The 13,874-nt window shown below is 46.9% G+C and overlaps 2 protein-coding genes across 2 annotated transcripts in view; one reads left to right on the top strand and one right to left on the bottom strand.

The window, feature by feature from the left end:
* LOC133126807 (E3 ubiquitin-protein ligase DTX3L-like) overlaps positions 1-4,021 on the bottom strand; it is a 19,586-nt gene extending 15,565 nt beyond the window's left edge. The window contains exon 1 of the mRNA XM_061239203.1: positions 3,883-4,021. Coding sequence (XP_061095187.1) covers positions 3,883-4,011 — 129 coding nt within the window. The 5' untranslated portion in view covers positions 4,012-4,021. The remainder of the gene's footprint in view (positions 1-3,882) is intronic.
* Positions 1-12,820, top strand: part of LOC133126798 (E3 ubiquitin/ISG15 ligase TRIM25-like) — a 45,057-nt gene extending 32,237 nt beyond the window's left edge. The window contains exon 6 of the mRNA XM_061239185.1: positions 12,461-12,820. Coding sequence (XP_061095169.1) covers positions 12,461-12,536 — 76 coding nt within the window. The 3' untranslated portion in view covers positions 12,537-12,820. The remainder of the gene's footprint in view (positions 1-12,460) is intronic.
* Positions 12,821-13,874: the final 1,054 nt, after the last annotated feature.

The raw sequence follows: 13,874 nt of genomic DNA, 5'->3' as shown, positions 1-13,874 counted from the left end.
CATTACATTACATTATTGGTATTTGGCAGATGCTCTTATCCACAGCGACGTACAGTTGATTAGACTAAGCAGGAGACAATCCTCCCCTGGAGCAATGCAGGGTTAAGAGCCTTGCTCAAGGGCCCAATGGCTGTGCGGATCTTATTGTGGCTACACCTTGCAGGTCCCAGTCATGTACCTTAACCACTACACTACAGGCCGTCCCATAAAAGATAATGGGTGTATGCATGGATAATTATATTAATATTCCACATGATCCAAACCAGGTAGCAATGTGCAAATAGCTGCTGCAGTTCACTTATGTATGAAAGAAAATAAAAGCTTGGGCTGATGAATGACCTAAATGCAGGAGTTGGCATGAAACCCTGAAACAGATCTTACCCCTTGCTGTCACAGTCCTATTGCTCTCAAACGCAGGAAATGCTTCACAGACCACAAGCAGAGAGACGTTCCTTTAATTATTTTATTTTTGCTCAATTTTACAACAAAGCATATAGATCAGGGAGGAAAAGTTTAAGGAGTTAAGCATATTGTATTCAGATTTATATTCTTCAATTTAATGCTATTTACAGAAATAAGGAATGAAACCTGTGTGTTCGGACGCACATTGTTCCCATACAGCTCTGAGTGAAGGGTTTGGAACAGAACAAGCAATCAGAGGAAATGACCGGAATACATCCTGATACTCCCATATGACAATGTGAGTTCTGTGTGCTTCTCCAAGACTATCGTCAGAAATATAAAATATAATATAACGTTATTACGGTCATTAATGAGGAAACGTTTTCACACAGAGAAGACATGTTCAAACATGGTTGTTATGAAACCTCTTGTTTTGCAGATATCACATTTACTCATTGTTAGACCGCAATGCTGTATGTGTAAACGCATGTAATAATGTAATGTAGTAATTAATAATGATTTAGATTGTAATAATGATTGAGAAGTACTATTTTTCCCCTCACATATATATTTTTTCTTTCTTCTATTGAAGTCTTAACCCTCTGACTGCTAGAAATGGACATTTCAAAAACAGTATGGAAACAAGTAAATGTTCATAAAGCAGTATTATTACAACAGCTATTGAAATATTTCACGTTTCACATTTCATAAGGGCTATATATAGGCGAGTATATATTTCAGGAAAAAAAAATCATCACATAATTCATGTTTGGGGTTAAACAGAACATCTTGTTCTACAATTGCAGAAATCCAAATAGATTCTTGAGAATCAAAACATGATCTGCCCAATGGCTTGTCAAATAGGGAAAACTACTTATGTACAAATCTGTAATAAACGCAATCCCATCCCAACAGAACTACCAGACACATACCCCTGTTCCATAGAACCCAGGTGGAAGAAGCCAAGGTGGCTAACCCCATAAGACACTACCAAAAATGTATCTAACCCCGTAAAACACTACCAAAAGGTACTTAACCCCGTACCTAACCCCATAAAACGCTACGAAAAAGGTCCCTAACCCATAAGACACTACCAAAAAGGTACCAGCATTATATTATTAGCAATGTTCAAACAAATGACCAAGGCCAACAGGTCTTTTGTTGGCATCTGTTGCAGTGGCCAAGTTGTGGATAACCTTGTGGCAGGTGTGTGTGTGTGTATCTGTGACTGTGTATGACATCAGTAATGAAGGAGGACCAATATTGTTACTGTAAACTGAGGAACAGATGAGTGTACGGCTTAATAAGAGTCTAACACGGAGGCAGCAAAATCAGAACCATCAGGCTTGAGTAGATTTATCTCATACAGGCATGTGTTTATAAAGCAGTGGCCTGCTATTATCCTCAGATAAGGTTCTGCTGCGGAACTCACAGAGAGGGCAAAGGTCAACACACTGGCCCACCACATTCCAATCGCTTATTCTATCCCCTTGCGTCCTTTCCTTGCATCCTTCTCTTTCTCCTTAACGCCGCCCAGTGGAGGACACAAGGAAAGGGCACGAGTAAAGGATGTGGGGACGAGTAAAGGAAGGAATTGAGGAAACTTGTGTTCGGCAAATGGGACGTCCTTTTTTCGGCCAAGCGTCAGTCTGAAGCCCCGTGCGAATCACAGATGTGGCGGGTGGGGTCGATTGTCACACGTTCTAAAGACATACTTCCGCCAAGGACACGCTCAACGAGGACCTTCTGCACTGAGCTTCAATGGGCTGGGCTGTCCTCAAAGATGGAGCACCACGATCGCTTCCAGGACTGAGAAGACAAGGATGGGTAAATGAAGCGATTGGAATGGACTGATTTTCCGAGTGTTGATGTGTCTCTTCTTGCCCATTTGGTGGCGCTGTACCGAGAGGGTGGATCTGATGTTTCTGTTCTTCCAAATCATTTGATGAATTTGCCTTCGAGTGCCTCCATCACGTTACCCAAGAAGTCATCCCCACTGCACTCATAACTGCGGAAAAAAGGAAACACACGTTGGCCATGTCAGAATCGACTTACTTGTGTACTATTGCTAAGGCCGGGCATTCGTTATGGAAAATATTGACTGGAGTCACTGAGCAGTCGTGGCACAGTTGATGAAAATCACGGAAAACCAGGAAAATATGGACTGGATCACCCTCTGCAGCAGCCGTGCATGGCTCTATGCGCTCTGCAGCCATATCACTACCATCGTAGGGAACAGTGTGCAAAGCATCCTGGGAAACAGAGTTTTTTATGTTGCCATACACGCTTTAATAAGTAGCTTTACACATGAATGTGGCGATGGTTAGTCATTGAATGCTCTAACCAAAAGCAACCAGCAACAGCTCAGTAAATAGAAGGGCGACCTGTAGCGTAGTGGTTAAGGCACGTGACCACGCAAGGTCAGTGGTTCTAATCCCAGTGTAGCCACAATAAAATCCGCACAGCCATTGGGCCCTTGAGTAAGGCCCTTAACCCTGCTTTGCTCCAGATTGTCTCCTGCTTAGTCTAATCAACTGTACGTCGCTCTGGATAAGGGCATCTGCCAAATGCCATTAATGTAATGTAATGAAATAAACATACAGAAACATAAGGATTCAACAGCTGAAGCAGAGACATAAGAGAACTATAGTCATATTTACACTGCTGGTCACTGGTCACTATTCAATTATTAATTTGTGCCAAAAACATTTAAAATATATCAACATCCTTCAAACTACAAAATGTGGAAATGACGCTACAAGGCCTTACAAGTTTCTTGCATGGGGGATGTCAGTGAAGACGACTCTGCTTGCTGCTCCATGGACTCCATGGGTTTTAGCCACAGTAAAAATCAGCTTCTGCTCAAAGGCTCTTTCCAGCAGCTTCAGCACCTCCTGGCCCTTCAGGGGCCTTTGCTCATTTGGTAACCAGGACTCTGTTTGGAGTCCAGTGAAGGGCTTCCCTGGGTAGGGTTGGGCCTCCTGCACACACAATATAACACACAGGGAAAAGGGGAACGGTATGAAAATATATTTCATGTAGAAAGTTCTTATGTGGTTAATCTCGAAAGGATTTGGGATATTTGCTGGAATATATGAGCACGGTTTCCAGTGCAGCAGCATTGCATATTTTAAAATGCTTTTTTTCATTACAATTATTATTTTTGCTGGGATGCTCTGAGAAACTTCACTAGCTCCATCATGGGAATTCAAACTGCATAATGCTCAGTTCCAAGGTGACTATCCCTTACCAAACTGACACAGTGCATACTCCAGTGCAAGAAGACATAGCTGTAGCATGTTGGAGCACTATATAGATGGTGGGGACGATACAATGTAATCAAATGCATTTTTACTTGGAAATAAAGTGATTAAAGAGATTTTACCTCCATTCACAATACTGCTACAAAGGTATATATACTTTTCCAATCACATAATTTTATATGCATTGAATGATGATGAATAAACATTAATTTCTTACCGTCTGTATTCCACTGGGAATGTTGTACGTAATAAATATACATTCTTTTCCTTGAATGTCTTTCAGACGTTTCACTGTCATCTGTCCCTCTGGCTGGTCTCCCAGCACTATGAATGCTTGTAGACACATTGGACACTGATGGCCCACTCGATTTACAGAGCTCATCAGACAATGTGCACAGAAGGCATGAGTACACGACAGCATCTGCTTCTTCTGAAAGGGCTCCATGCAGAGGGGACAGGTCCTCACTTTAGCTGCTGTGGCTCTAGTCTCAGTAAAGCAGATCTTAGACATTTCCCCCTTGCAGACGTCCTCCAGTCGCTCTTTCAGCTCAGAGACACATTTCCTCACAGCCTCAAAAGAGACGTGTGGACTGAACGTGATGCTGGGTAAGCCTCCAGGTCCAGGAGGGACACAGAGAGACTTAGAGCTCTAATGAGAGAGAGAGAGAGAGAGAGAGAGAGAGAGAGAGAGAGAGCATTCAGAGAAAAATGGTAATATACGCACAGTGAGCATTTTATTAGGTAGAGCTATACACCAGCTTGTTAATGCAAATAGTTCATCAGCCAATCATGAGGCAGAAACTAAATGCATAAACGCATGCATGGTCAAGAGGTTGCACCGACAGTTGAATGGTTTTCATTTGCAGAGAATGGTGCAAAAAACAAAAAACATCCATTAACCAGTAGTTCTGCGGGTAAGAATGTCTTGTTAATGAGACAGGTCAGAGGAGAATGGCCAGACTGGTCCAAGCTGTCAGCAAGGTGATAGTAACACCAGCAGCAGCAGAAGACCAGTAAGTCTCAAAAATAGTGAGTGTATAGCCCTTTTACAGTTCAGTCTTCATTAGAAACACTAACTGAGGTGGTGCATGCATCTAATTGGGCCACTCTACATTTTTTCAAAAATTGAATTGTATGAATGGTGTCTTATATTGTTCTTACATTCTCCATGCCTGTCTTGGCAAAACAAAGATAAATTAAATAAATATAAAGTTACCTGGAGGAAATGGATGTGATCCTCTGTGTGTGAAAGCTGCTCCAGCTCAGCGTCTCTCCTCCTCAGCTCAGCAATCTCCTGCTCCAGTCGCTCCAGGAGTCCTTCTGCCCGACTCACTTCAGCCTTCTCCTGATCTCTGATCAGCTCTTTCACCTCAGAGCACCTTCTCTCAATGGAGCGGATCATCTCAGTAAATATCCTCTCACTGTCCTCCACTGCTGCCTGTGCAGAGTGCTGTTAGGAGACACAGAGAGAGGAGGGCTGTACATTTTAACTAGGCCTTTCACTCCGCTCTTACTGGGACCCCAGGCAGCCTGTTCCCCACAGTGTGGCTCAGTGGGATTGAGCCCCACAGGGCTGGAATGTGGCCCAACACTGGGCTCCTCACTGGCTGACTGGAGGAGAGCCCTGACTGAGCCCTGAAATGGCTCTTCCAGCAGCCAGCTGTTGTCTTCTCCTCTGGTCAGTACCCACCTTGAGTGACTGCACAGCCTGTCTCAGATCCTGCAGCTCCTTCTCTCTCTCCTGGATTCTCTGCTGGCATTTACTCTGTGTCGCCCCCAGCTGCTTCTGTGGACATACATCAATCATTCCACAATATCATGACTATAGTATGTACTACTGTCATCATTCAGAGAGGTTCATTCAACATCAGTGTTTCTGCTAGAAATTTAGCTTCCATGGGGGCGGTATTTGGTTACAAATATGTGGCTTCATTTTAAATGAACTGTGACTTTGACTATGGAATGATTGTTGGTGGCAGACAGGGTGTTAATGCTCAGGAAACATGTGATCAAGCAGTCAGGTTTCAACAAAATACATCGTTTTAATGACAGCTGGGATGCCTCCAAACTCCACACAGGGTACCATGCACTTTTAACATACATGCAAACGCTAATATCTTTCTCAATGACAAAAGGCAACAGCGCTTGAATAATGTAAAACCCGGAAGTGGCTGACTAAAATAGTTAGATGTCCAATTGAGAAGCTTTAAATTATGCTGCCACAATGCGTTTGTAGCCTCCACTGCGATATTTAACTAGACACAAAGCAAAAATAAATGTTTAACAAACTAATAAAACAGCTTAATGTTGAATGTTATATAAAATGAGTAAACAAGCCCTGCTCAACGAGTTCGCCCACCTTTCTCGTTCTTTGTCTGACAACGGGCAACAAATAGACGCAAGGTGTGGACAGGACAGGGCGTGCCTTGTGCAGGCAGTGCGTCAGGGTGTAGGCAACTGCGCACTTGCTTTTCAGAGCAGAGCTGCACACAGTAACGATGACATCCTGATCATTTTAATGCACTAGCTTGCAGCGGCGGTGGTCATTTAGTAGTTACGTGTCATTGTGTCCCAAATCGTTCAGAATGCAATGTCAGGCCTAACTACCACCGTCCACAACAATGACAGGTTATCCTACCACAGCTTCACTTAATTTGCTTTACTTCATACAATCAAACTTTGGAGCCAAGGCTCGAAAATGTGCATGCTATCGTCAAAAACAAACACAGCTTGCAACATTTTCTGCTGGAGTGACGGAGCAGCTCTGTACTGCAGACTGTTGCAGCTAGCCATTATCGACAGACAACACAACCGCAGTAGCCTATCATTTTTAATTTGTAATCATTTTAATGATTTACAGGATGAATCACATCTTTTCCTCCCTTCTCACATCTTTTCCCACAGTTTCACCTTCAAATCGTTCAACCGATCTATTTAATCACCATGATTACGACATTAAACCCGGAGTTGGGATATGTTCCCTGTGTTTCTCTTTTTGACAACTATTATGCAAAACATGGTTGATTCAATAACACACATGTGTAACTTAAAACATGTCAGATATTCCCTCTTTCTTTGATCTCTACATGTGTTTGTCCAAACGTTTTAAAATCATCCATCCGTCCAAGTACATAATCTTAATGACATGAAAAACAGAGTTTCTGTCCAAATAGTGAAAAATCCTCGTTAAGCAACAGCACCTGCTTTGTTTATATTTTCTGTAGCTTTCTTCACGTCATTATGAATGAGTGCTGCTATTAGAGCCAGAAGTTAGCATTTTTCTGTGTGACAAGGTCCAGTCCTTACCTGTCTCTCAGTCCGTTCTGCTGCAGCAGAGACTGTATCATGGCCTCTGTGTTCATCCTGCTTACACAGCAGACAGATACACTGCTGATCGGTACGACAGTAAATCCCCAACAGTTTGTCATGACGAGAGCAGATCTTCTCATGCAGGTTTCCAAAGGTACTGATCAGTTTGTGTCTCTTTCCTGGGTGAAGCTCATTGTGAAGTTTGAGATGAGTTTCACAGTAAGAGGCCAGACACACCAGACACGACTTGACGGCTTTGTGCTTTCTCCCAGTGCAGACATCACACGCCAGGTCTCCAGGTCCAGCGTAACAATGAGCAGGAGGAGCGGCTTGGAGTCCTGTCTTCTTCAGTTTCTCCACCACTTCAGCCAGCATGGTGTTTTTTCTTAAAACAGGCCTTGGAGTGAAGGTCTCTCGGCACTGGGGACAGCTGTAGACACTGGTATGATCACCCTGACCCCAGTAGACCTTAATACAGACCATACAGTAACTGTGTCCACAAGGAATAGTCACCGGATTCTTCAGTAGATCCAGACAGAACGAACAGCTCAACTGGTCCTGATCCAGAGGAAATGCAGCCTGTGCCATTTCACTGCTCAAAGTGAAAGTGAAAGTGATTAGATTAGATTTAGTTCAGAATGTGGTGTAGTTTCCCTAAATCTGTGTGAGAAAGAGCACTAGGTATTTTCTGGTTCTTAGCAGACCCGCCTAGATACTGGCCTCTGCTATTTTACTGCGCACACAAACAGAGTTAAGTTTAGTTTTCTCTGTGGGGAGAGCCAGTGGGAGGGACTCCCTGGCTCTCCCCACAGCTGCAGGAGGTGTGGTGTTGGACTGAGGCCAGGCTGAGCAGAGCAGTGAGTGTCGAGAGAAAGATGTGATCTGTCTGTTCATACCTGTTTCTGGCAGGAGGTCTGGCCTCGTAACAGTGAGCAGGAGGAGCAGCTACGCTTTGCTGAATAATATTTAATTCGGTTTTTTAACAAAACGGCTAAAAATACACTGGAAATAAGATTGGAAATAAAAGATCTTCTGATTTGAAGCTGGCCTCAGTCCAACACCACACCTCCTGCAGCAGTGGGGAGAGCCAGGGAGTCCCTCCCACTCTCTCTGTCACACAGTTTTATCCATCCATCCATCCATCATCACCCGCTTATCCAGAGTCGGGTCGCGGTGGCGGTAGGCAAAGCCGGGTATTCCAGGCGTCCCTCTCCCCAGCAACGCATTCTAGCTCCTCCTGGGGGATCCCGAGGCGTTCCCAGGCCAGGAGAAATATATAATCTCTCCAGCGGGCTCTGGGTCTACCTCGGGGTCTCCGCCCAGTTGGAGGCGCCCGGGAGGCATCCTGATCAGATGTCCGAACCACCTTTCGACGCGAAGGAGCAGCGTCTCTACTCCGAGCTCCCTCCGGATGTCCGAGCTCCTCACCCTATCTCTAAGGCTGAGCCCGGCCACCCTACGGAGGAAGCTCATTTCGGCCTCTTGTATACGCGATCTCGTTCTTTCGGTCACTACCCAAAGCTCGTGACCATAGGTGAGGGTTGGGACGTAGATCGACCAGTAAATCCAGAGCTGAGCCTTCCGGCTCAGCTCCTTCTTCACCACGACGGTCCGGTGCAACGCCCGCATTACTGCTGACGCTGCACCGATCCGCCTGTCGATCTCACGCTCCCTTCTACCCTCACTCGTGAACAAGACCCCGAGATACTTGAACCCCTTCACTTGGGGCAAAGGCTCGTTCCCAACCCGGAGGGAGCAATCCACCGTTTTCCGGCAGAGAACCATGGCCTTGGACTTGGAGGTGCTGACTCTCATCCCGGCCGCTTCACACTCGGCTGCAAACCGCTCCAGTGCGTGCTGAAGGTCACGGTCTGATGAAGCCAGCAGAACCACATCATCCGCAAAAAGCAGAGATGCGATTCTGAGGTCACCAAACCGGACACTCTCCTCACCTCGGCTGCGCCTTGAGATCCTGTCCATGAATACTACAAACAGGACCGGTGACAAGGGGCAACCTTGGCAGAGTCCAACACCCACAGGCAACATGCTTGACTTTGTGCCGAGAATGCGGACACAGCTCTCACTTTGGTTATACAGGGACCAGATGGCTCGTAACAACAGCCCCGGTACCCCATACTCCCACAGTACTCCCCACAGGGTTCCCCAGGGGACACGGTCGAAAGTCTTCTCCAAGTCCACAAAGCACATGTGGACTGGATGGGCAAACTCCCATGACCCCGCCAGCAACCCTGCCAAGGTAAAGAGCTGGTCCACTGTTCCACGACCAGGACGGAAGCCACATTGCTCCTCCTGAATCCGAGGTTCGACCGTCGGTCAGAGCCTCCTTTCCAGGGAGGCTGAGGAGTGTGATACCCCGATAATTGGAGCACACCCTCCGGTCCCCCTTCTTGAAAATGGGGACCACCACCCCAGTCTGCCACTCTGCAGGTACTGTCCCCGACCTCCACGCGACACTGAAGAGGCGTGTCAGCCAAGACAGCCAAACAATGTCCAGAGCCGTCAGCATCTCAGGGCGAATCTCATCCACACCCAGCGAATTGCCACTTCCGCCAGGGATATAGGTGCAGATTCCCCCTAGTCTTCGGGCTCTGCCTCTTCCACAGAGGACGTGTTGTTCGGGTTCAGGAGCTCCTCAAAGTGCTCTTTCCACCGCCCAACAATATCCCCAGTCCGGGTCAGCAGTTCTCCTCACCTGCTGAAAACAGCCTGAGACAAGCCCTGCTTTCCCTTTCTGAGTCGTCGGATGGTTTGCCAGAACTTCCTCGAGGCCAACCGAAAGTCCTTCTCCATAGCCTCCCCGAACTCCTCCCATACCCGGGTTTTTGCTTCAGCGACTGCCGAAGCCGCAGCCCTTCTGGCCACCCGGTACCTGTCTGCTGCTTCAGGGGACCCCCGGGCCAGCCAAGCCCGAAAGGCCTCCTTCTTCAGCTTGTGTCCACCGGCGGGTTCTTGGATTGCCGCCCCGAAAGGCACCGATGACCTTCTGGCCACAGCTCCTGCTTGCCGCCTCTGCAATGGAGGCTTTGAACATGGCCCACTCGGACTCCATGTCCCCAGCTTCCCCCGGGATGCGTGAGAAGTTCCTCCGGAGGTGGGAGTTGAAGATCTCGCGAACAGGGGCCTCCGCCAGACATTCCCAGTTCACCCTCACTACACATTTGGGTTTACCGGGTCTGTCCGGCAGCCTCCCCAGCCACTTGATCCAACTCACCACCAGGTGGTGATCAGTTGACAGCTCTGCTCCTCTCTTCACCCGAGTGTCCAAGACATACGGCCGCAGGTCTGATGATACGACCACAAAGTCGATCATCGACCTTTGGCCTAAGGTGCTCTGGTACCAAGTACACTTATGAGCTACCCTATGCTCGAACATGGTGTTTGTTATCGACAATCCATGACCAGCACAGAAGTCCAATAACAAAACATCACTTGGGTTCAGATCAGGCAGGCCATTCCTCCCAATCACCCCCCTCCAGGTTTCTCCGTCATTGCCCACGTGAGCGTTGAAGTCGCCCAGAAGAACTATGGAGTCTCCGGGTGGCACCCTTTCCAGGATGCCGCCCAGTGACTCCAGGAAGGCCGGATACTCTGAACTGCCGTTTGATGCATAAGCACAAATGACAGTCAGAGCTTTCCCCCCAGCGACACGTAGTCGCAGAGAGGCGACCCTCTCGTTCCCCGGGTGGAACTCCAACACAGTGGCGCTCAGCCGGTGGCTTGTGAGTATCCCCACACCCGCCCGGGGCCTCTCACCTTGAGCAACTCCAGAAAAGAACAGAGTCCAGCCCCTCTCCAGGAGTTTGGTTCCAGAACCAGTACTGTGCGTGGAGGTGAGCCCAACTATATCTAGTTGGTACCGCTCCACCACCCGCACTAGCTCCGGTTCCTTCCCCACCATAGAGGTGACGTTCCACGTCCCCAGAACCAGTCTGCGATGGCGAGGATCAGCACGCCTGGATCCCCGCCTTTGCCTACTGCCCGTTGGGCAAAGCACCCAACTCCGATGCCGACCCCTGCAGGTGGTGAACCTACAGGACGGCGACCCCACGTGACCAGTTCGGGCTGTGCCCGGCCGGGCCCCATGGGATAAGGCCCGGCCACCAGACGTTTGCCGACGAGCTCCCCTCCCCGGTCTGGCTCCAGCAGGGGGCCCCGGTTTCCCTTTTCCGGGCGAGGTAACTGGGTCATTGTGTGGCCGTATCATGGAGTCTTTGAAGTGGAGTCACACAGTTTCAGAGAAAACAAAACTTCACTCTGCCTATTTCAGAGAAACAAACCTTAACTCTGTCTCTGTTTGTGTGAGCACTGAGATAGCAGAAGGCAGTATTTAGGCGGGTCTGCTCAGAACCAGGATATAGCTATTGTTCTTATTCACACAGATTTAGGGAAACTAAACCACATTCTGAACTAAAACTAATCTCTGTCACTTTGAGCTGTAAAATGGCACAGGCTGCAGGTCTTCTGGATCAGGACCAGTTGAGCTGTTCGATCTGTCTGGATCTACTGAAGGATCCGGTGACTATTCCCTGTGGACACAGTTACTGTATGGGCTGTATTAAGGGCTGCTGGGATCAGGATGATCATACTGGTGTCTACAGCTGCCCCCAGTGCAGCGTTCCTTCACCCCAAGGCCTGTTTTAAGAAAAAACACCAAGCTGGCTGAAGTGGTGGAGAAACTGAAGAAGTCAGGACTCCAAGCTGCTCCTCCTGCTCACTGTTACGCTGGACCTGGAGATGTGGCGTGTGATGTCTGCACTGGGAGAAAGCACAAAGCAAGACACCGTCGGTACTACATCCCAACCCTGACACATACGGATGAGGGTTTCCCAGGATGCTTTGCACAGCGTCCCGGATGGTGGTAATACTATAGCAGCAGAGCTCAAAGAGGCATAGGAGTGCTGCAGAGGGTGACATCATCCCCTAGAGTCAATGGTAGATGGCAGGCATTTATATAGCGCCTTTATCCAAAGCGCCGTACAATTGATGCTTCTCATTCACCCATTCATACACACTCACACACCAACGGTGATTGGCTGCCATGCAAGGCACTGACCAGCTCGCCAGGAGCATTTAGGGGTGAGGTGACTTGCTCAGGGACACTTTGACACAGCCCGGGCGGGGAACGAACAGGCAACCCTCCGACTGCCAGACGACTGCTCTTACTGCCTGAGCCATGTCGCCCCTTAGAGTCAGGAGAAGAGTGTGATTGGTTACCTGGGACCAGGGCCTTTAGCTCAGTCTGCAGTCACACAGGTGTGTCACAGCTTCCAGATAACATCTATAAATCATGACGAACATGATTGAATGAACACGGGTGGAAGCTGGCGTGTGTTCAGTGTCTTTGCTTCTCTTCACACATGTACATTTACACGCCTGCACTTTTCGTCAGCAAACCTGTGAGTTTCTCCGTGTCTCCTGTGTTGAGCTCAGTCCTTTGATCAGTGTGTGTTTTCTTTCTTACATAGGTTTGAGTGCAAGAAGAATGGGGGTAATTTATTGAACCAGGTGAAGACGGAGCTCAAATTCAGAGGCATTGAATGATTGGGTGAACAGAGACAGCAGATCCACCCACTCAGCACAGCGCCACCAAGTGGACAAGAAGAGAAACCCCACCACTTTGCAAAAGATACCAAGATGGACACAAGATAAACAGTGGGCTCATTCCAGTTGCTTATGTTTCTCCCTGTTTTTATTTTCCTCGCTCCTGACCCAGACATTGATCGGGTCCGCCATCTTTACGGATAATCTAACCTCTTAAACGTTTCCTTAAACACGAGCTCATCCTTTTGCGGAAGTATTTTTTAAATATTTTTTAAATGCTCGACCTGTGGGTCCACCTCTCTCCGTTTAAAGGAGTGGGGACATTCCATTGGCATAGTTCCCGTTTTCTCGATTTCCCCATCTTTACTTCTTTTTCTTTCATTGGTAGCTTTGCCTGAAGGGCGGAGCTTGGGGCAAGAGAAGGGAAAGGGATAAAGGAGAATAACTGGGGACTGGAATTAGCCCTGTGATGGGGCTTACACTCATACTGCAGGGCTGGTCCAGGCCCTCCGGTGGTTCGGTTCTGACCCTATCATGTAAATAGTATATAGTGACTTCAATAGTATATAGTCACTCCAGTAGTATATAGTCACTTTAATAGTATATATCCACTCCAGTAGTATATATCCACTCCAGTAGTATATAGCCACTTTAATAGTATATAGCCACTTTAATAGTATATAGCCACTCCAGTAGTATATAGTCACTTCAATAGTATATAGCCACTCCAGTCGTATGTAGTCACTTCAATAGTATATAGCAACTTCAGTATAGGCACTTTGATAGTATAGTGACTTTACTGGTATATAATCAATTTTATAGCATATAGCCACAATTTTGCAATGACACATCAAAATGTATAAATTCCCCATATAATATAGTCACACTTATACCATGGCTGGTATAAATACTCTAATAATTCTGATTGGTTGACAGCCATACGCTATGTTGTGTTATGAACGGTAAAGTGTATATTGGCGTGGTAATCTGGGTACTTGGAGTCATTACTGTTCAAAATCACGACATAAAAACGTTCAAATTGTTGGCATGGAAATCCACGTCCTTATGCCGAAATAAAGGGAAATCTAGCCAAAGCACAGGTTATAACATTCACACAAACAATAGATAAGGTTAAATATGCATAATGATTCTTAATCATTATATAATTATTTTTTTTCTTATTACTATTATTGTTGTTGTTTTATTTGTTTATTTTATTATCCAGTAAATATCTCAGTTGCAATACATTTTTATGGTCAGGGTGCAGTAGTTATCAGTGTAGAAATATTAGCATAGCGTAGTTATGTGGATGAGAGTGAAGCATTAGTTATGGAAATA

Source organism: Conger conger, chromosome 4 (genome assembly GCF_963514075.1).
Source record: "Conger conger chromosome 4, fConCon1.1, whole genome shotgun sequence".
Classification (NCBI taxonomy): domain Eukaryota; kingdom Metazoa; phylum Chordata; class Actinopteri; order Anguilliformes; family Congridae; genus Conger; species Conger conger.
Note: the sequence above shows the minus strand (reverse complement) of the source record. Positions and strands in the feature narration are given on the sequence as shown.